Below are 21588 nucleotides of genomic sequence, written 5' to 3'. Positions count from 1 at the left end.
TTATTTGAAATTCAATCGAATATATCAATTAAAACTAGATGCTGACGGATGTACTTCGCCCACTGGATAGCTCATGGCAACATATTAAGGATATTAGCAGTAATGACCAGAGAAGTGTCAGTCATAGTAATTAATCTGAATGAGAGCCAGTCGGATTTGGAGTCAGTCGAATGACGTTTCACAGAAAGGCTGTGCTTGGAGTCAGTGGAGTCCTTTCTACAACAACGAGAGAGAGAGAGGAAAATATGTCACCATGTGAGACTGCTGTTCATCTGAGTGAGTGCTAGATACTGCTTTTTTTACTTTCATTTGACCATGTTACTACTACTACACCCAACTGATCAGCAACAGCAGTGGTTACTCCCAGGTGATGTTCTCTACTGTGAGCAAGCTCCTTCAGCCTGTGAACAACTCTGCTACCTCAGCCTCCCCAGAACGGTGCAATCAATACCATTGTTTCTTCCAAAGCAAAATTTAAAATCTCAATAACACCATCCTGTCCTCTCCAGACCCTGTAGTTGATCTACACAGTCCTATGCTCCCTGGGTCAAGGTTCTCCATGTTCACCACAGTCACTGCAGCTGATGTAACCAAGTTGGTTAGAACAATGAGGCCCACCACTTGCTCACTTGACCCTATCCCCACCTCACTTGTCAAGTCCTAGTTATCTGTTCTGGAGCCTTTTTTTCACAGAAATCATTAACCACTGGATGTGTCCCTCCACAGCTCAAACTCGCCGCAGTCACACCAGTACTTAAAAAGCCTGTATCTGACCCTGATAACCTCCAGAACTACAGGCCTATCTCCAACCTGACCTTGCTGAGTAAGCTCCTCAAACATGATATGTCTAGCCAAGTCCAACAACATCTTGCCACTCACAATCTACTTGAGCCCTTCCCGTCCGGTTTCAGACACAGAGACTGCCTTGGTAAGGGTCACCAATGACCTCCTCATGAATGCAGACTCTGGGGGTGCCAGCATCCTCATACTGCTGGACCTCAATGCAGCATTTGACACGGTCAGCCATGCCATTCTGCTGGACCGCAAGGTGAAGCTACCGGGCCTGTCAGACACTGTCCAGGACTGGTTCAGGTCCTATCTCACTGATCCGCCAGGGGGTCCCTCAAGGCTCGGTCGTAGGGCAGCTACTGTTTTGGATCTACATGCTGCCACTGGGAAACATGGACTGGGCTTTAACTTTTATGCTGAAGATACTCAGCTGTATATCTCCACAAACACTGCCAATGCCATTGCATTCCTGGTCAGTTGCCTGCAGGACAGCAAAGCGTGGATACAGCTGAGTTTCCTGCAGTTAAACTGCACAAAGACAGTTTGGCACTCGCATCATTGACTAAATCAGCAGCCTCAATATTGATGGTGTCAAAGTCCTCCCCTCCAGTAAGGTCCGCAATCTGTGTGTGATATATGACAGTCAGCTCTCGTTTGAGGCCCACATCAGAAGTGTTACCAAAGTTCCATTTTTCTATCTATGGAGCATTGCCAGGTTACGACCTATGTAACCTACACTTTTACAGCCTTCAGCTGAGCAACTCATCCACACATTTATCTTATCCCGTCTGGACTATTGTAATACCGTGTTGGTTGACAAATATGACAAGTGCCTAAGAAGGCTACAATATGTCCAGAACTGTGCTGCATGTGTCCTCAACCACACTTCCCCCATGAGTGCATCACTCCAGCTATGTTCAACCTCCACTGGCTCCCCACATGCTCACACATTGACTTTAAAATTACGGTTCACACCTACCAAGCTATCCACAACTCTGGACCCAAGTATCTGTCTGACTTCGTCGTACACTCCGTTCACTCCTACAAGTCCATCTCCCTTAGAGCAGACAAAAAACTATGGGTGACAGGGCTTTCAGTTGTGCGGCTCCTAGGCTGTGGAACGCACTTAAAGTCACTGTCAGGGCTGTAGAGTCTCTGGCCTTACTTAAGGCAAAGCTAAATGACTGAGCTGTTCAGAAAAGCTTTCAATGACCAATGTTAATTATTTTCAACGGATTAGACAACACCTGTATATAGCATTGATTGTTGTCTGCTTTTATTATTATATAAAACAAATCAGTGCCTTGGGTGTGAGAAAAAAGCTTTACAAATTACAATATTTCTTGATTTAATTATTTTCCTTCAAAGTTCACTTCATGCAGGTTTAAAAGTGAGGTCAATAAGTGTTTTTAGAGTGAAGCTTAGTACAGTCGTGGCCAAAAGTTGAGAATGACACAAATATTAATTTTCACAAAGTCTGCTGCCTCAGTTTGTATGATGGCAATTTGCATATACTCCAGAATATTATGAAGACTGATCAGACGAATTGCAATTTATTGCAAAGTCCCTCTTTGCCATGGAAATTAACTGAATCCCCCAAAACATTTCCACTGCATTTCAACCCTGCCACAAAAGGACCAGCTGACATAATGTCAGTGATTATCTTGTTAACACAGGTGTGAGTGTTGACGAGGACAAGGCTGGAGATCACTCTGTCATGCTGATTGAGTTCAAATAACAGACTGGAAGCTTCAAAAGGAGGGTGGTGCTGGGAATCATTATTCTTCCTCTGTCAACCATGGTTACCTGCAAGGAAACACGTGCCGTCATCATTGCGTTGCACAAAAAGGGCTTCACAGGCAAGGATATTGCTGCCAGTAAGATTGCACCTAAATATACCATTTATCTGATCATCAAGAACTTCAAGGAAAGCAGTTCAATTGTTGTGAAGAAGGCTTCAGGGTGCCCAAGATAGTTCAGCAAGCGCCAGGACCGTCTCCTAAAGTTGATTCAGCTGCAGGATCGGGGCACCACCAGTACAGAGCTTGCTCAGGAATGGCAGCAGGCAGGTGTGAGTGCATCTGCACGCACAGTGAGGCGAAGACTTTTGGAGGATGGTCTGGTGTCAAAAACGGCAGCAAAGAAGACACTTCTCTCCAGGAAAAACATCAGGGACAGACTGATATTCTGCAAAAGGTACAGGGATTGGACTGCTGAGGACTGGGGTAAAGTCATTTTCTCTGATGAATCCCCTTTCCGATTGTTTGGGGCATCAGGAAAAGAAGGTTGTCCGGAGAAGACAAGAATGCGCTACCATCAGTCCGGTGTCATGCCAACAGTAAAGCATTCTGAGACCATTCATGTGTGGGTGGGGTTGCTTCTCAGCCAAGGGAGTGGGCTCACTCACAATTTTGTCTAAGAACACAGCCTCCGAGAGCAACTTCTCCCAACCATCCAAGTACAGTTTGGTGAGGAACAATGCTTTTTCCAGGATGATGGAGCACCTTGTTATAAGGCAAAAGTGATAACTAAGTGGCTCGGGGAACAAAACATCGATATTTTGGGTCCATGGCCAGGAAACTCCCCAGATCTTAATCCCATTGATTTATGTTCAATCCTCAAGAGACGGGTAGACAAACAAAACTCCACAAATTCTGACAAACTCCAAGCATTGATTATGCAAAAATGGGCTGCCATCAGTCAGGATGTGGCCCAGAAGTTAATTGACGGCATGCCAGAGTGGATTGCAGAGGTCTTGAAAAAGAAGGGTCAACACTGCAAATATTGACTCTTTGCATCAACTTCATGTAATTGTCAATAAAATTATTTGACACTTATGAAATGCTTGTAATTATACTATATTCCATAGTAACATCTGACAAAAGTATCTAAAGACAATGAAGCAGCAAACTTTGTGGAAATTAGTATTTGTGTCATTCTCAAAACTTTTGGCCACGACTGTACATCCACCAATAATTGGGTACATAATATGATCCTGCTTATGCAGACCTATCTTTCTTGCCATCCAGACTTGGCCTTTTAGCAGGTTTTGGTTTGGAATCTGACAAATCGTTTCTGAAACAGGAAACATTTGTATGTATTGCAGCCATTGCTGATTGGCAAAAAGCACACAGCATTCAGGGAGCAGGCATGCTTGATCAAACAGCTTCACCAGCAGAGGGCAGACAACATGACAAGGTGGCGAAGCACAGATAAATATTCACACATGCAGTATTTCCCTATGAAGTCCTCTGCACCAATGAAGGGGTTAACACAACTCTCTAATATCACCAAATAATACAACCACAACTCATAGAAAAGAGTCTCCCAGTCCCTGCAAAAAACGACTTATATAGTGTGCCTTTCCAAATCATGTCCAATCAATTGATTGGGATTCAACTTAAACAAGCACATAGGCCAACATGCAGTGTATAATTATGCATGCACCTGTGCACTATGGCCTGCCAACCTTTCTTCCTTGGCATCAACAGATGGTCTTTTGGGCACTTTGCTATCAGAGTATTTTCTGCAAAAGGAGAACGGTTAGCAGTGCTTTGCAACTGTGCTCATAATAATCTTCATCTAATTTAACAAAATTATATCATCATCCACATTTGGAGGATATCATGAAAGTATTCAGACCCTTTGACTTTTTCCAAATTTTGTTTTGTTACAGCCCTATTCTAAAATGGATCAAATAAAACAATTTCCTCAGCCATCTACACAGAACACCCCATAATGGCAAATCGAAAACAAGTTTTTAGAAATGTTTGCAAAACAAAAATACCTTATTTACATAAGTATTCAGACTCTTTGCTTATGAGACTCTAAATTGAGCTCAGGTACATCCTGTTTCTATTGATCATCCTTGAGATGTTTCTACAACTTGGAGTCCACCTGTGGTAAAATTAAATTAATTGGACATGATTTGGAAAGGAACACACCTGTCTATATAAGGTCCCACAGTGGACAGTGCATGTCAGAGCAAAAACCAAGCCATGAGGTTGAAGGAATTGTCCGTACAGCTCCGAGACAGGATTGTGTCGAGGCACAGATCTGGGAAAGGCTACCAAAACATTTCTGCAGCATTGAAGGTCCCTAAGAACACAGTGGCCTCCATCATTGTTAAATGGAAGAAGTTTGGAACCACCAAGACTATTCCTAGAGCTGTCCACCCGGCCAAACTCAGCAATCGGGAGAGAAGGGCCTTGGTTAAGGGAGGTGACCAAGAACTCAATGGTCTCTCTGACAGAGCTCTAGAGTTCCTCTGTGGAGATGGGAGAAGCTTCCAGAAAGACAACCATCTCTGCAGCACTCCACCATTAGGTTTTTATGGTAGAGGCCAGACGGAAGCCACTCCTCAGTAAAAAAAGGCACATGACAGCCCACTTGGAGTTTGCCAAAAGGCACCTAAAGATTCTCAGGCCATGGGAAAACAAGATTCTCTGGTCTATTGAAACCAAAATTGAACTCTTTGGCCTGAATGCCAAGCATTCTGGAGGAAATCGGGCACCATCCCTACGTTGAAGCATGGTAGTGGCAGCATCATTCTGTGGGGTTGTTTTTCAGCAGCAGGGACTGGGAGACTAGTCAGGCCCTCAGACTGGTGTTCACCTTCCAACAGGACAACGACCCAAAGCACACAGCCAAGATAATGCAGGAGTGGCTTCGAGACAAGTCTCTGAATGTCCTTGAGTGGCTGGCCCAGCTAGAGCCCGAACTTGAACCCAATCAAAAATCTCTAGAGACATGAAAATAGCTGTGCAGCGACGCTCCCCATCGAACCTGACAGAGTTTGAGAGGCTCTGCAGAGAAGACTTGGAGAAACTCCCCAAATACAGGTGTGCTAAGCTTGTAGTGTCATACCCAAGAAGACTCGAGGCTGTAATCACTGCCAAAGGTGCTTCAACAAAGGGTCTGAATACTGATCTTTTTTTGTTTTTATTCTTAATAAATTAGCGATAATTTCTAAACTCGTTTTTTCTTAGTCATTATGGGGTAATGTGCTACCCAGAGAACCTAACAAAATGTGGAAAAGGTCAAGGGGTCTGGATACTTTCCGAAGGCACTATATAACAGGAAGAAAACAGGAAGAAAATGACTGTACTGAAAAGGCTAAACACAATTGAGCAAACTTAACATGAATGAGGTAGTATGATTTACAGATCCCAGACCCATCCTTTCTCACATGGTCAGATGACATCACCTTCAGAGAAACGGGTTTGTAATCTGACAACTCCTCTCTGGGTAGCAAACAGCAAAGAAAGTGATGTTTGAAACTTCACAAGGAAAAGCAACAAAAATCCGTTGTGTCGGAATGAAGATAATCCATTTAGCATATCTGTCAATAGAAGCAGTTCAACAATGTCACAGAGAACAAACATTGCTAACACTCAAAAGTAACCACACAAAAAAACAACCATGCAACATCACAGTGACCTCTCCTTTTTGACTTCCACTGACGGGCGCTTCACAGGAGGGGGATGATGGAGATGGAGAGTTGCAAAAGGAGCATTGGGGTCTGGAGTCTCTTTTCTAACCACAGAAATCCACGGAGGCTCTTTTCTAAATGTAAAATATTATTTTCAATCACCACTACTATTCATCATTGCTATCGATAGTATAGTAGCACACTCATGTTTAAAGTTTTATTAGTCGTGTATAGGGGATACACATGCACCATCCAATGAAAAGCTTACTTGCAGGCAATGGTGTAAAGTACTTTAGTAAAACTACACTATTTAAGTAGTTTTTTTGCGGTATCTGTACTTTACAATGTATATTTTTGACAACTTTTACTTTCCTACATTCCTAAAGAAAATGATATATTTTTACTCCATACATTTTCCTTGACACCCATTTTCCGTAACCTTTCGGTTAATGCTCTAACCACTAGGCTACCTGCCGCCTCAAGTAAATATAATTAAGTATATTTTAGCAATTACATTTACTTTTGATACTTAAGTATATTTAAAACCAAATACTTTGACATTTACTCAAGTAGTATTTTACTGGGTGACTTTCACTTGAGTCATTTTCTATTACGGTATCTTTACTTTTACACAAGTATGACAATTCCGGACTTTTGCCATCACTGCTTGCAGGTTGCTCCTCGACAATGCAACAACTATAAGAAGTAATAAAAGATACGAATACGAACGAACATAAAGTAAATGGCTCAGTAGAATAGAATACAAATTTTTGCATAATTATAATACAGGAAGGACAATTTATACTGTAGTCCAATATGTCTTGTGAAATAAATATAGTTTGACAGAAGAGAAGCTGACTCTGACCTCTGCTGCAGTTGGCATAGAAGGATGAGGATGAAGAGAAGGAAGTGGGGCATTAGGGTCAGGAGGAGCTTTTTTCCTAAATGAAAAGCCAACAGACTAAATCTATTGCAATTCTGAAAACTTTTGTCATTTAAATGTATTTTTATTTTTAATTTGACCCCTTTTTCTCCCCAATTTTGTGGTATCCAAATGTTTAGTAGCTACTATCTTGTCTCATCGCTACAACTCCCGTACGGGCTCGGGAGAGACAAAGGTTGAAAGTCATGCGTCCTCCGATACACATCCCAAACAAGCCGCACTGCTTCTTAACACAGCGCCATCCAAACCAGAAGCCAGCCGCACCAATGTGTCAGAGGAAACACAGTGCACCTGGCAACCTTGGTTAGCGTGCACTGCACCCGGGCCACCACAGGAGTCACTGGTGCACGATGAGACAAGGATTTCCCTACCGGCCAAACCCTCCCTAACAACACTAGGCCAATTGTGCATCGCCCCACGGACCTCCCGGTCGCGGCCGGTTATGACAGAGCCTGGGCGCAAACCCAGAGTCTCTGGTGGCGCAGCTGGCACTGCAGTACAGTGCCCTTAACCACTACACCACCCGGGAGGCACTTTTGTCATTTCCTGTGTATTGCTGACAGTTTATCATCAAAAAAGGAGGAACATGTTCATTGATGCAATGATTTTGACTTTGCTGTGCTGTATAAAGTACAACCTATGACAACAAAACAAATGGTAAAACAGTGACGTCAGGGCACATTTCACTGTGTCTGATAAAACAGAGGTAGATGATGATCTATCACAAACTATGGACCATAATAGACAACTCAGTCTATTCACAAACAGCATGCCCTCTGACCTCTCCTTCTTCACCTTCACTGAGAGACATCTTGGCGGAGGGGTGGGACGAGGATGAAAAGGAGACAGAGTGTCTGAAGAATCTCTCCTGAATGGAAGTTGAAATATTCCAAATGAAATCTGAGTAAAACCATGCTTTATAGAACTAATACAACTAGCACAAATCGAATGATTAAGGAAAGCATGCATTGATCATGATCACACCATGCAGAAGTGGGTGCTGGCTAAGTCACTCTTCAAGGTCACTGCCCACTGGGCACAAACGGATTTAGTCGCAATCTTTAACTTTGAAATGGAGAAATGAATCCAACATATACATTATTAATTTGTAAACAAAATGGAATTAAAGCCAGACTAAGTCAATGGCACAAAATACACATTGATGTTCAAATGTTGATATTTGGTTGAGTTGACAATCAAACACAATTCAATATCACTTTTGCAATACAATAACTTGCATAATAACGTGTCGTCAAGTTAAGAAATTATGTTGGATTCACATCTCCAACTAAAAAAACCCATTAAAGAATAGAATTAGGCCAGTGGCTCAGATTGTAACGATCGTCGTTGGAATGAGGTGAGGACCAAAGCTCAGCGTGGTATGTGTTCATGATGATATTTATTTAAACTCAGAACACTTAACAAAATAACAAAGAGAAAGAAACTAAACCGAAACAGTTCTGTAAGGTGACAAAACACACTAGACAGAAAATAACCACCCACAAAACACAATAGAAACCAGGCTCCCTAAATATGGTTCTCAATCAGGGTCAACGATTGACAGCTGCCTCTGATTGAGAACCATACCAGGCCAAACACAGAAATGGCTAATCATAGAAATCTAACATAGACAACCCACCCAACTCACACCCTGACCATACTAAAACAAAAGACAAAACAAAGGGACTAAGGTCAGAACAAACAAACAAAGGGACTAAGGTGACAGTCCCCCCCAAAGGTGCAGACCTGAACCAATAGGGGAGGGTCTGGGTGGGCGTCTGTCCTGGGTGGCGGCCCTGGCGCGGGACGTGGACCCCATTCCACCAAAGTTTTTCTCCGCCTCTTATCCGCCCCCGTGGCCTCTTAAGAACGGCGACCCTCGCTGCCAATCTCGGACTGGGGACCCTAGCCCCGGGTCCCGAATGGACGGGAGATTCCGGCAGTTCCGGAGTGAAGGGCGATTCCGGCAGCACCGGCGTGACGGACGGCCCTGGCAGCTCCTGGCTGACAGACGGGAGACTCCGGCAGCTCCTGGCTGACAGACGGGAGACTCTGGCCGCTCAGGACAGACAGACGGGAGACTCCGGCCGCTCAGGACAGACAGACGGGAGACTCCGGCCGCTCAGGACAGACAGACGGGAGACTCCGGCCGCTCAGGACAGACAGACGGGAGACTCCGGCCGCTCAGGACAGACAGACGGGAGACTCCGGCCGCTCAGGACAGACAGACGGGAGACTCCGGCCGCTCAGGACAGACAGACGGGAGACTCCGGCCGCTCAGGACAGACAGATGGGAGACTCCGGCCGCTCAGGACAGACAGACGGGAGACTCCGGCCGCTCAGGACAGACAGACGGGAGACTCCGGCCGCTCAGGACAGACAGACGGGAGACTCCGGCCGCTCAGGACAGATGGGAGACTCTGACAGCGCTGGGCAGGAGGAAGACTCTGACAGCGCTGGGCAGGAGGAAGACTCTAGCAGCGCTGGATAGGCGGGAGCACCTGTAGGGAGGAGATGGAGAGACAGCCTGGTGCGGGGGGCTGCCACCGAAGGGCTGGTGCGTGCGGATAGACCGGACAGTGAAGGCGCACTGGAGGTCTCGAGCCTGCCCAACCTTAAAAAAGAAGATGTACCATATCAGATTTATAGAGATGTATAAAATGTTTAGTTTGCATCCCAATATTACACTTTATATACATCACAGACGACTGAACTATAACAAACCCGTTTGACATAGAAACACCGGATACATTATTTTATTTGTTTATTAATTATGAAATTATGAATAATATTCCACCCATGTGGCCACTAGGTAATTTGACTGCAGGAAAGGGCTAAAATGAGTAACACATCTACGGCCACATTGAAGTTAGCCTACTATAACTATAAATGTCTTCTTATGTAATCATAGAAAGTGTGCATGTTCAAGATAGCATGCAAAGTTTGCCGTTCTGTGGAGATCTTCACAATTGCTATAATAATCTGTGCCGAATATCTACAGCATTGAACACTTGCACTATGTAATTTTAATGTATTCTCAACTGCATTCCAGGTCATTTGGTAGTGCAATTAGAAGAAGCATATTGATAAAACATTACGTTTAGGTATAAATACTAAATATCTGACATTGTATTCCCTTTTCAACTTTGTTGTGCTTTTAAAATGGTTGAAAGTACACTGATAACACATTTAGATGAGAACCTAACCAATAATCTGACATTGTATTCCCCTTTTCAACTTTGTGGTGCTTTTAAAATGGTTTTGACAGTACACTGATAACACATTTAGATGAGAACTAAACAAATAATCTGACATTGTTTTCCCATTGGAATTTAGATATGCTTTTAGATGGTTGCAAGCACAGTGATCACGCATTTATAATTCACCAAACTTCCGGCTGGCTTTTTGAGTGGGTGAATAAAGGTTGAAATCTCATTGATCAAGATGTCAACCAAATATTACCCACATTTCTACGTTGAAATGACATGTTGTGCCCAGTGGTATGCTGTATGAACAAGTCAGTGAAACAACAAGGTTAGTGTGCAATCCATCTCAAGGGCTTCCAATATAAACATCTCAAACTGTAGCCTTATATCTGTACAAACCACTCATTCAGTAATGTCTTTCTTGGGTTGTTCAAAATATCTTTCCTTCTTGGGTTCTTGCACGTCTTTCATTTTTTTGTGTCATGTACAGGTACATGTCTTTCTTTTCTGGATTCTTCGGTTCTTCTAAGTGTTGTTCTTTTTTGGAGTGTTCTACAGTTCTTTCTTTTCTGGCATCTTCTATACGTTTTCCATTTCTGGATTGTTCTGCATGCCGTTCGTTTTTGAATGCCTCTGTATATCGCTCTTTTTTTAAGGTCAACAGCTCTCTCGTCTTTTTTGTGTTCAACATTGTGCTTCTCTTTTCGCTGTTTGTCAGAGTATTCTTCCTTTTCAGATTCAGAATCTGAATCAGAAACATCCAGCCTCTTGTGACTATAGCAAAAAAACACAGGCCACACCAGATACCGTATCTTCCCCTTTTCTATGTTTACATTTTTGCCTTCACACGCAGGCAATGGTTTGAGTATGTGTGTATGCACCTACCTGGTGTCTTTCTCTAAGGGGGACCTGACTGGGGACCCTATGAATTTGTTGGAGTCAACCCCATTCTTCATCTCATTGGGCCTCTCAATACACTGAGTACGTGCAGCATCTCGGGGGCAAAGAGGGTAAAATGTTGTCTCTACGTACTGTGTAAACTGTAAAACGCAACTCCAGACAGCTCCACGTTCTAAAAGACAGTCTCCAACAATCCTACCCAGCAGTCTCTTCCAGTCCTTGATGAGGATCTTGGACAGGGAAACGACCACGTCGTCTGTGCAGTGCTTCCTGATTCCATTCACAGACATGCCGATCCTCGTTTCCTATTCAGAGGAGAGAATGTTTTGTTGCATGTGATCCTTGAAATAATGAGTTTACACATCATTTGGAGTAGGCATAACTATATAATCCATTCCCTGTTTGTGGGGAAATTGACTCCACTGTATTCCCCATGCATTTGATAATTGTTCATGTTGAACGTAGAAGTAGTCTAAAATATGAAACTTCTGCACACCTAAATAATACATAACAGGTGAGTGGGATTTTACTGTTGAAGGTCCTCTACCTGCAGAAGTTTCAGCGTCATGTTGAAGCTCTTCAGTTCATTCAGCAGGTCCAGGGCACCCTCCTATGTACACAAAGATGGAGATGATGGTATTGGAAGTTGTAGCCAACAGGGAGAGCAACAGAATTATTTATTTTAATTACATATGTAGTACCACGGGTGCAACTTTCACTGCAGCATGCCCACCCCTCATGACCCCCCACATTCTGGAATTGAATTTTTGTCACCCCCCCAGTCATTGCATTGTGATTATAAAGAACAGAAGAGTGTGCTTTAGGACAATGCGGACGACTCAGAGTGGTCGGGTTGGCTGTTTGGTGGTTTCAACCGGCTGGATATTTATTTTACCTTTATTGAACTAGGCAAGTCAGTTAAGAACTAATTCTTATTTTCAATGACGGCCTAGGAACAGTGGGTTAACTGCCTGTTCAGGGGCAGAACGACAGACTTGCCAGCTCGGGAGTTTTGGATATAGGACCGTCCGGAGACCACAGAGCATGCGAACAGAGGCAGCTGTTATATGTGTGTGTTGTGCTTTTTTTCTAAGTTGTAAAAGCAAGTAGGGCAGAAACGGGCTACTCTTTATTTGACTGATGTAGCTTGCATGGTAACTGCTTTTTGCCTTAACAGAAAGAAAAAATATATATTCCCAGAGCTGAGCTAGTAGTGTAACTGACATGTAACCTTAGCTAATGTTTCATCCCCTCTCGACTGAAGTTCTGTCTGAAATGAATGAACTAACTTAGCTAGCTATCTAGCTAGCTAGTAGCTACCACAGCCAGTTCATCCAGCAATCTGTCAGGTTGCAGTATCTAACAGCTGTTGTGTGTATGGAAATGTTTTGTAGTGTTTGTTTTGTCTCGTTTCAACAGAAGTTGAAGCACAGTCAGTACACAACACTAATCTCATCATGTCTTAGCAGGATCAGATGGTGACAGGGGTCCCAAGCAGGGTCAGACAGCCAGGGAAGACCCGTCTACTGAGGTCAGGTGTATTTTGCAGTATATTATAACAATCAGTGAATGGATACAAAGTTCCATCTTGAGTTCATGGGTAGTCTGGGATCTGGGAATAAGGGTAATTTAAATGATTGAATCATTGATTCTATTCTTGGATAAGGTAATCCAATGGTGAGAGGGGTCTCAGCACAGTCAGACAACCAGGGAAGACCAGCCTATGATGACGCTGAAGTGAACCTTTGCAGATGAAATAAATATATAATAATTACAAAAGGAACAAATTGACCTACTTTGGACCCCCAAAAAAAAAAAAAAAAAATAAAAATATATATATATATATATATATACAGTGGGGCAAAAAAGTATTTAGTCAGCCACCAATTGTGCAAGTTCTCCTACTTCAAAAGATGAGAGAGGCCTGTAATTGTCATCATAGGTACACTTCAACTATGACAGACAAAATGAGAAAAAAAATCCAGAAGATCACATTGTAGGATTTTTTATGAATTTATTTGCAAATTATGGTGGAAAATAAGTATTTGGTCACCTACAAACAAACAAGATTTCTGTCTCTGTCTCCAAAGAATGCTGATTTGCATCCAAAGAACACCATACCTACTGTGAAGCATGGGGGTGGAAACATCATGCTTTGGGGCAGTTTTTCTGCAAAGGGACCAGGACGACTGATCCGTGTAAAGGAAAGAATGAATGGGGCCATGTATCGTGAGATTTTGAGTGAAAACCTCCTTCCATCAGCAAGGGCATTGAAGATGAAACGTGGCTGGGTCTTTCAGCATGACAATGATCCCAAACACACCGCCCGGGCAACGAAGGAGTGGCTTCGTAAGAAGCATTTCAAGGTCCTAGAGTGGCCTAGCCAGTCTCCAGATCTCAACCTCATAGAAAATCTTTGGAGGGAGTTGAAAGTCCGTTAGCCAGCCTGCCAGCATAGTGGAGTCTGCCACTAGCACAGTAGGTGTAGTCAGATCAGCTATCCCCATTGAGACTGTGTCTGTACCTCGACCTAGGTTGGGCAAAACTAAACATGGCGGTGTTCGCCTTAGCAATCTCACTAGGATAAAGACCTCCTCCATTCCTGTCATTATTGAAAGAGATCATGATACCTCACATCTCAAAATAGGGCAGAAGAAACTAGCTCCCTGGTATACAGAAAATACCAGAGCTCTGAAACAAGCTTCCAGAAAATTGAAACGGAAATGGCGCCACACCAAACTGGAAGTCTTCCGACTAGCTTGGAAAGACAGTACCATGCAGTATCGAAGAGCCCTTACTGCTGCTCGATCATCCTATTTTTCCAACTTAATTGAGGAAAATAAGAACAATCCGAAATTCCTTTTTGATACAGTCGCAAAGCTAACTAAAAAGCAGCATTCCCCAAGAGAGGATGGCTTTCACTTCAGCAGTAATAAATTCATGAACTTCTTTGAGGAAAAGATCATGATTATTAGAAAGCAAATTACGGACTCCTCTTTAAATCTGCGTATTCCTTCAAAGCTCAGTTGTCCTGAGTCTGCACAACTCTGCCAGGACCTAGGATCAAGAGAGACACTCAAGTGTTTTAGTACTATATCTCTTGACACAATAATGAAAATAATCATGGCCTCTAAACCTTCAAGCTGCATACTGGACCCTATTCCAACTAAACTACTGAAAGAGCTGCTTCCTGTGCTTGAACCTCCTATATTGAACATAATAAACGGCTCTCTATATCCACCAGATGTGTACCAAACTCACTAAAAGTGGCAGTAATAAAGCCTCTCTTGAAAAAGCCAAACCTTGACCCAGAAAATATAAAAAACTATTGGCCTATATCGAATCTTCCATTCCTCTCAATTTTTTTTGAAAAGGCTGTTGCGCAGCAACTCACTGCCTTCCTGAAGACAAACAATGTATACGAAATGCTTCAGTCTGGTTTTAGGCCCCATCATAGCACTGAGACTGCAATTGTGAAGGTGGTAAATTACCTTTTAATGGCATCAGATTGAGGCTCTGCATCTGTCCTCGTGCTCCTAGGCCTTAGTGCTGCTTTTGATACCATTGATCACCACATTCTTTTGGAGAGATTGGAAACCCAAATTGGTCTACACGGACAGGTTCTGGCCTGGTTTAGATCTTATCTGTCGGAAAGATATCAGTTTGTCTCATAACTGTAAATTTCGGTGTTCCACAAGGTTCCGTTTTAGGACCACTATTGTTTTCACTATATATTTTACCTCTTGGGGATGTCATTCGAAAACATAATGTTAACTTTCACTGCTATGCAGATGACACACAGCTGTACATTTCAATGAAACATGGTGAAGCCCCCAAATTGCCCTCGCTAGAAGCATGTGTTTCAGACATAAGGAAGTGGATGGCTGCAAACTTTATACTTTTAAACTCGGACAAAACAGAGATGCTTGTTCTAGGTCCCAAGAAACAAAGAGATCTTCTGTTGAATCTGACAATTAATCTTAATGGTTGTACAGTCCTCTCAAATAAAACTGTGAAGGACCTCGGCGTTACTCTGGACCCTGATCTCTCTTTTGAAGAACATATCAAGACTGTTTCAAGGACAGCTTTTTTCCATCTACGTAACATTGCAAAAATCAGAAACTTTCTGTCCAAAAATGATGCAGAAAAATGAATCCATGCTTTTGTCACTTCTAGGTTGGACTACTGCAATGCTCTGCTTTCCGGCTACCCGGATAGAGCACCGAATAAACTTCAGTTAGTGCTAAATACGGCTGCTAGAATCCTGACTAGAACCAAAAAAATGTGATCATATTACTCCAGTGCTAGCCTCCCTACACTGGCTTCCTGTCAAGGCAAGGGCTGATTTCAAGGTTTTACTGCGAACCTACAAAGCATTACATGGGCTTGCTCCTACCTATCTCTCTGATTTGGTCCTGCCGTACATACCTACACGTACCCTACTGTCACAAGACGCAGGCCTCCTAATTGTCCCTAGAATTTCTAAGCAAACAGCTGGAGGCAGGGCTTTCTCCTATACAGCTCCATTTTTATGGAATGGTCTGCCTACCCATGTGAGAGATGCAAACTCGGTCTCAACCTTTAAGTCTTTACTGAAGACTCATCTCTTCAGTGGGTCATATGAGTGTAGTCTGGCCCAGGAGTGTGAAGGTGAACGGAAAGGCCCTGGAGCAGCGAACCTTGCAACAAACCTTGCTGTCTCTGCCTGGCCGGTTCCCCTCTTTCCACTGGAATTCTCTGCCTCTAACCCTATTACAGGGGCTGAGTCACTGGTGGGGGCTGTGCTTTGGCAAAGTGGGTGGGGTTATATCCTTCCTGTTTGGCCCTGTCCGGGGGTGTCATCGGATGGGGCCACAGTGTCTCCTGACAACCTCCTGTCTCAGCCTCCAGTTTTTATGCTGCAGTAGTTTATGTGTCGGGGGGCTAGGGTCAGTTTGTTATATCTGGAGTACCTCTCCTGTCCTATCCGGTGTCCTGTGTGAATTTATGTAATTTCCAAGTTTAAGTAAGTTGAACAGTAGAAAGCTATTGTTCAGCAGGGGGGACTGTTGGGTTCTGAGAATATGAAATATACTTATTCATGTCAGGATATGTTATTGTTAGCCATCAGGGATACTATGGGAGGGATGCTCTGGGAGGAGAAGAGGCACAATCTTGTACCAGACACCATGACAGCCATGAGTTGGGGTGGAGTGAGCACTTTGGGGTAGAGGTCAGGTCAGATGAAGTGAGGAAGAACAGATCACTAAGGTTCTGTCTAGCAACAGAGATGCATTGGCTGTTCAGATGTGTAGGACGAGACTCGGCCTAGGACAGTGGTTCTTAACCTGGGTTCGATCGAAACCCAGGGGTTCGGTGAGTCAGTCTCAGGGGTTCGGCGGAGGTCACGACACACATCCGACTCATATGATTTGTGATGACACGCCCCGCTTGGCCATCATTGGCTGCAGGTGATCACGCTACATCGCTTGGCCTATCTGTGCTGCAGGGAATTTGGTGCGCTCAGTAGTCGATTTGTGACTGTCGTGATGGTACGTCTTGTGATTTCTTTCTTAATATTTTAATCCCTTCATACTTACTATGTCGAGCAAAAGAAGAAAGTGGTCGGACGAATATGTACAATATGGATTCACATGTATAACGGAACGTGATGGGAGTCAGCGTCCTAACTGCATGATTTGCAATGCCAAGTTGAGCAATTCTAGTCTAGCACCGGCAAAACTAAGAGAACACTTTCTTAAGCTGCATGGAGATGGAAAATACAAATCAAATCAAATTGTATTTGTCACATACACATGGTTAGCAGATGTTAATGCGAGTGTAGCGAAATGCTTGTGCTTCTAGTTCCGACAATGCAGAAATAACCAACGAGTAATCTAACTAACAATTCCAAAACTACTACCTTACACTTGTGTGTATAAAGGGATAAAGAATATGTACATAAAGATATATGAATGAGTGATGGTACAGAGCGGCATAGGCAAGATGCAGTAGATGGTATGCAAACAAAGTGGCATAGTTTAAAGTGGCTAGTGATACATGTATTACATAACGATGCAGTAGATGAGAGTACAGTATATACATATACATATGAGATGAATAATGTAGGGTATGTAAACATTATATTAAGTAGCATTGTTTAACGTCGGTAGCCTCGAACCCTGGCCATATTATATTATATAGTTAGCCTCAAACTCTGCCTGGCCATACTACTAGCCGCAGTGGCTTGTGTTTTATTAAAAGCCCTGCTGAAAAAACATGTCAACTATAACATGTCAACTATAACAGTCACGGAAACACATTGGACTATGTTAATAATGTTAATACTATCAAGGTAAATTAGATACTAGCAAGATTGTTGCTTGAATGCAGGGCCAGGCATACATAGATTAGACAATGGAGATCCTTGTTTGCTAAGTCAAACGACACCGCTGGTTCTGCTCACACTGCCCTACCCTGTGCTCTGACCTCTTTCTCCCCTCTCTCTCCAGATGAAATCTTGCGTCTTGTGACGGCCGGCCGCCCAACAACCTGCCCGCTCGACCCTATCCCCTCCTCTCTTCTCCAGACCATTTCCGGAGACCTTCTCCCTTACCTCACCTCGCTCATCAACTCATCCCTGACCGCTGGCTACGTCCCTTCCGTCTTCAAGAGAGCGAGAGTTGCACCCCTTCTGAAAAAACCTACACTCGATCCCTCCGATGTCAACAACTACAGACCAGTATCCCTTCTTTCTTTTCTCTCCAAAACTCTTGAACGTGCCGTCCTTGGCCAGCTCTCCCGCTATCTCTCTCAGAATGACCTTCTTGATCCAAATCAGTCAGGTTTCAAGACTAGTCATTCAACTGAGACTGCTCTTCTCTGTATCACGGAGGCGCTCCGCACTGCTAAAGCTAACTCTCTCTCCTCTGCTCTCATCCTTCTAGACCTATCGGCTGCCTTCGATACTGTGAACCATCAGATCCTCCTCTCCACCCTCTCCGAGTTGGGCATCTCCGGCGCGGCCCACGCTTGGATTGCGTCCTACCTGACAGGTCGCTCCTACCAGGTGGCGTGGCGAGAATCTGTCTCCTCACCACGCGCTCTCACCACTGGTGTCCCCCAGGGCTCTGTTCTAGGCCCTCTCCTATTCTCGCTATACACCAAGTCACTTGGCTCTGTCATAACCTCACATGGTCTCTCCTATCATTGCTATGCAGACGACACACAATTAATCTTCTCCTTTCCCCCTTCTGATGACCAGGTGGCGAATCGCATCTCTGCATGTCTGGCAGACATATCAGTGTGGATGACGGATCACCACCTCAAGCTGAACCTCGGCAAGACGGAGCTGCTCTTCCTCCCGGGGAAGGACTGCCCGTTCCATGATTTCGCCATCACGGTTGACAACTCCATTGTGTCCTCCTCCCAGAGCGCTAAGAACCTTGGCGTGATCCTGGACAACACCCTGTCGTTCTCAACTAACATCAAGGCGGTGGCCCGTTCCTGTAGGTTCATGCTCTACAACATCCGCAGAGTACGACCCTGCCTCACACAGGAAGCGGCGCAGGTCCTAATCCAGGCACTTGTCATCTCCCGTCTGGATTACTGCAACTCGCTGTTGGCTGGGCTCCCTGCCTGTGCCATTAAACCCCTACAACTCATCCAGAACGCCGCAGCCCGTCTGGTGTTCAACCTTCCCAAGTTCTCTCACGTCACCCCGCTCCTCCGCTCTCTCCACTGGCTTCCAGTTGAAGCTCGCATCCGCTACAAGACCATGCTGCTTGCCTACGGAGCTGTGAGGGGAACGGCACCTCAGTACCTCCAGGCTCTGATCAGGCCCTACACCCAAACAAGGGCACTGCGTTCATCCACCTCTGGCCTGCTCGCCTCCCTACCACTGAGGAAGTACAGTTCCCGCTCAGCCCAGTCAAAACTGTTCGCTGCTCTGGCTCCCCAATGGTGGAACACACTCCCTCACGACGCCAGGACAGCGGAGTCAATCACCACCTTCCGGAGACACCTGAAACCCCACCTCTTTAAGGAATATCTAGGATAGGATAAAGTAATCCTTCTCACCCCCCCCCCTTAAAAGATTTAGATGCACTATTGTAAAGTGGCTGTTCCACTGGATGTCATAAGGTGAATGCACCAATTTGTAAGTCGCTCTGGATAAGAGCGTCTGCTAAATGACTTAAATGTAATGTAAATGTATACTCCAAAAACATCCTGCTCAAAATCCTGGTAGTTGTCGATTTTTGGACTATGTTGTCTCTATTTTGTTTTATCATTGACTAAAGGAAGACAAGCAAGCTAAATGTGACTTATCGGCTAGTACTGAAGCAGGACATGTTTTTGAGTTACGTTTTTAGCCCAAAGCCTTTTATTTAAGCAAAACAACAGCTGAAGGTAGGCAACTTCTTCAGTCTGACTGACTGTGATTTCAACGCTAGTGCTAGCTCGCAATTAGAATGAAGACACTGAAAAGCTAACATAAAGCAAATTTGGTCAGTGACAACCTTGTAAAACCTTTGCTAACATCTACAACATATCAGTTTTCGAACAAAGTAGACTTAAATGTGCACGTTCACTTCATTTTTGTCATATTTACATTCAATGGAAGCCTATTATGGTAAAATAACAACTTCAGGTATATACCCAGTACTATATAGTACTGCTTCAAAGGAATAGGGTTCCCATTCCTTCCACTTTATTTTCACACATTTGTGTCTTGCAGAAGGGAACCATGAATTGTGTCTTGCAGAAGGGAACCGGTCAAGCAACGTTTAATGTCAGTTTTGTGTTAATGTTATGAACTAAAAATAATCTATGGTTCTTGAAGTCAATTAATTGTTTTAAAACCACTGTGCCAGTAAAAATTTTTTTTTAAGGAATCTGCTATTATGGTTCTGTTGAATTTTTTTCAGACACTTCCGCTACCGTAGGATGGAGAGCTGATGGTTGGCATTTTTGACTGCAGTGTCTGTGTGGGTGTACCAGGAAAGGACGTTAGAAGTTAGGTCCCCATGATATCGAAGCTTCTTACCATCTCCACTGCAGCCCAGTCGATATCAAATTTTAAAACTGGAACAATAGATATCGTGTAGCACATGGTTGCAAAAATTCAATGGACCAACTCCAGTTTGCCTATTGTCCCAACAAATGTGTAAATTATGTATTTTACCTACGTCAGAGTGCATTTTTTTTATAGCTCTGCTTTCAACACCATCCTGACCCACAAACGGGTTAGCAGACTCAGGCTTCTGGGTTAAAACCCTGTAATAACAAATAACATTTTACATTATCACAAAAATGTGGATCCCCAGAATAGACCCAACACCTTAACATGCTGATGACACTACCATTGTACACCTGATCACCAGTGATCATGAGTACATGAAGGAGCTGTGGGACCTGGCATAATGGTGATAGGACAACAGCCTCTGCGTAAGCAAAACAAAGTAGATGGTTAGACTTAATGACCATTCTCCCATCTACTGTACAATGACATGGAGATGATCAGCAGTTTCAAGTTCCTAGGCACCCTGATATCCTTTACTGCCCTTAGACACTTAACTCAAGTCCCACCGGCGCTTCTCCCTTAAACCCTCATCAACTTGCTGCAACTACAGTGTCTGTTTTTATTGCCATAGCACATGTAAATGAAATGTTGTCCATATTTACTTAAAGATGTATTTATGGTAACATTGCACATATTGTGACATTGTATAGTCCCTTGACATACATTACTTAACCATATTGCATAATGCTCAGTTTACCCACTCTAAGAAATTCTACGTTTATTTAAATATTAAAGCTGCATTATGTATTAATGTGTCCAATTGATTCTGGTTGGTTGTAATGTTTTTGAAAACTTTCACTACACAACTTTTTTTTGCTGATGGCACATCAGTGGCTGCAGTATTCCGAACTTTACTAGGTAGTCATGCAATAAACATTTAGGATTGTCACGACTTCCGCCGAAGTTGGTTCCGCTCCTTGTTCGGGCGGCGTTCGGCGTCGCCGGTCTTCTAGCCATCATCGATCCACTTTTCATTTTCCATTTCTTTTGTATTGTCTTCCCACACACCTGGTTTCAATCCCATCATTACATGTTGTGTATTTAACCCTCTGTTCCCCCACATGTCCTTGTCCGGAATTGTTTATTGTAATTGCATGTGCACGTTTATTTGGTGTGCGACGGGTTTTGTACCCATTGATTGTTTGTTCTGTTTCCGGTGTTTTTTATTATTAAACTGCTCCGTTGTACATAGTTTTTGCTCTCCCTCACCTGACTTCTCTGCCGCCAGTACGCACCCCTTACAAGGATAATTTCCCTT

The 21588-nt window shown here is 43.7% G+C and overlaps 3 protein-coding genes across 4 annotated transcripts in view; 2 read left to right on the top strand and 1 right to left on the bottom strand.

The window, feature by feature from the left end:
• LOC127915127 (uncharacterized) overlaps positions 1-21588 on the top strand; it is a 1101500-nt gene that overhangs the window by 49199 nt on the left and 1030713 nt on the right. Inside the window, exon 1 of one of the 2 annotated variants that reach the window (XM_052493992.1) lies at positions 17683-17990. The exons of the other annotated variant lie outside the window; for it this stretch is intronic. The gene's annotated coding sequence lies outside the window, so the exon portion shown is untranslated. Of the gene's footprint in view, positions 1-17682; positions 17991-21588 lie in introns of those variants that run through there. 2 annotated transcript variants of the gene reach the window in all.
• On the bottom strand, positions 8897-11918 carry LOC127915131 (transcription elongation factor A protein 3-like). Its single transcript, XM_052494000.1, has 3 exons — positions 11817-11918; positions 11469-11574; positions 8897-9777 (listed from the first exon to the last, which is right to left on the bottom strand). Exons 1-3 carry the CDS (start codon positions 11835-11837, stop codon positions 9638-9640), a joined length of 267 nt encoding a protein of 88 aa, XP_052349960.1. The 5' UTR covers positions 11838-11918; the 3' UTR covers positions 8897-9637.
• On the top strand, positions 17981-19456 carry LOC127915129 (uncharacterized). Its single transcript, XM_052493998.1, has 2 exons — positions 17981-18303; positions 18513-19456. Exon 2 carries the CDS (start codon positions 18558-18560, stop codon positions 19305-19307), a length of 750 nt encoding a protein of 249 aa, XP_052349958.1. The 5' UTR covers positions 17981-18303; positions 18513-18557; the 3' UTR covers positions 19308-19456.

This window comes from Oncorhynchus keta, chromosome 34 (assembly GCF_023373465.1).
Source record: "Oncorhynchus keta strain PuntledgeMale-10-30-2019 chromosome 34, Oket_V2, whole genome shotgun sequence".
In the NCBI taxonomy this organism is placed as follows: domain Eukaryota; kingdom Metazoa; phylum Chordata; class Actinopteri; order Salmoniformes; family Salmonidae; genus Oncorhynchus; species Oncorhynchus keta.
Note: the sequence above shows the minus strand (reverse complement) of the source record. Positions and strands in the feature narration are given on the sequence as shown.

What these genes read in the sequence shown, in the direction of transcription:
- LOC127915129 (XM_052493998.1), top strand. Translation starts at nt 18,558, where the DNA reads ATGACGGATCACCACCTCAAGCTGAACCTCGGCAAGACGGAGCTGCTC.
- LOC127915131 (XM_052494000.1), bottom strand. Translation starts at nt 11,837, where the DNA reads ATGACGCTGAAACTTCTGCAG. An exon ending in TGACGCTGAAACTTCTGCAG is followed by an intron (nt 11,575 to 11,816) that starts GTAGAGGACCTT and finishes TCCTCTGAATAG; the next exon opens with GAAACGAGGATCGGCATGTC. An exon ending in GGACTGGAAGAGACTGCTGG is followed by an intron (nt 9,778 to 11,468) that starts GTAGGATTGTTG and finishes TTCTTTTTTAAG; the next exon opens with GTTGGGCAGGCTCGAGACCT.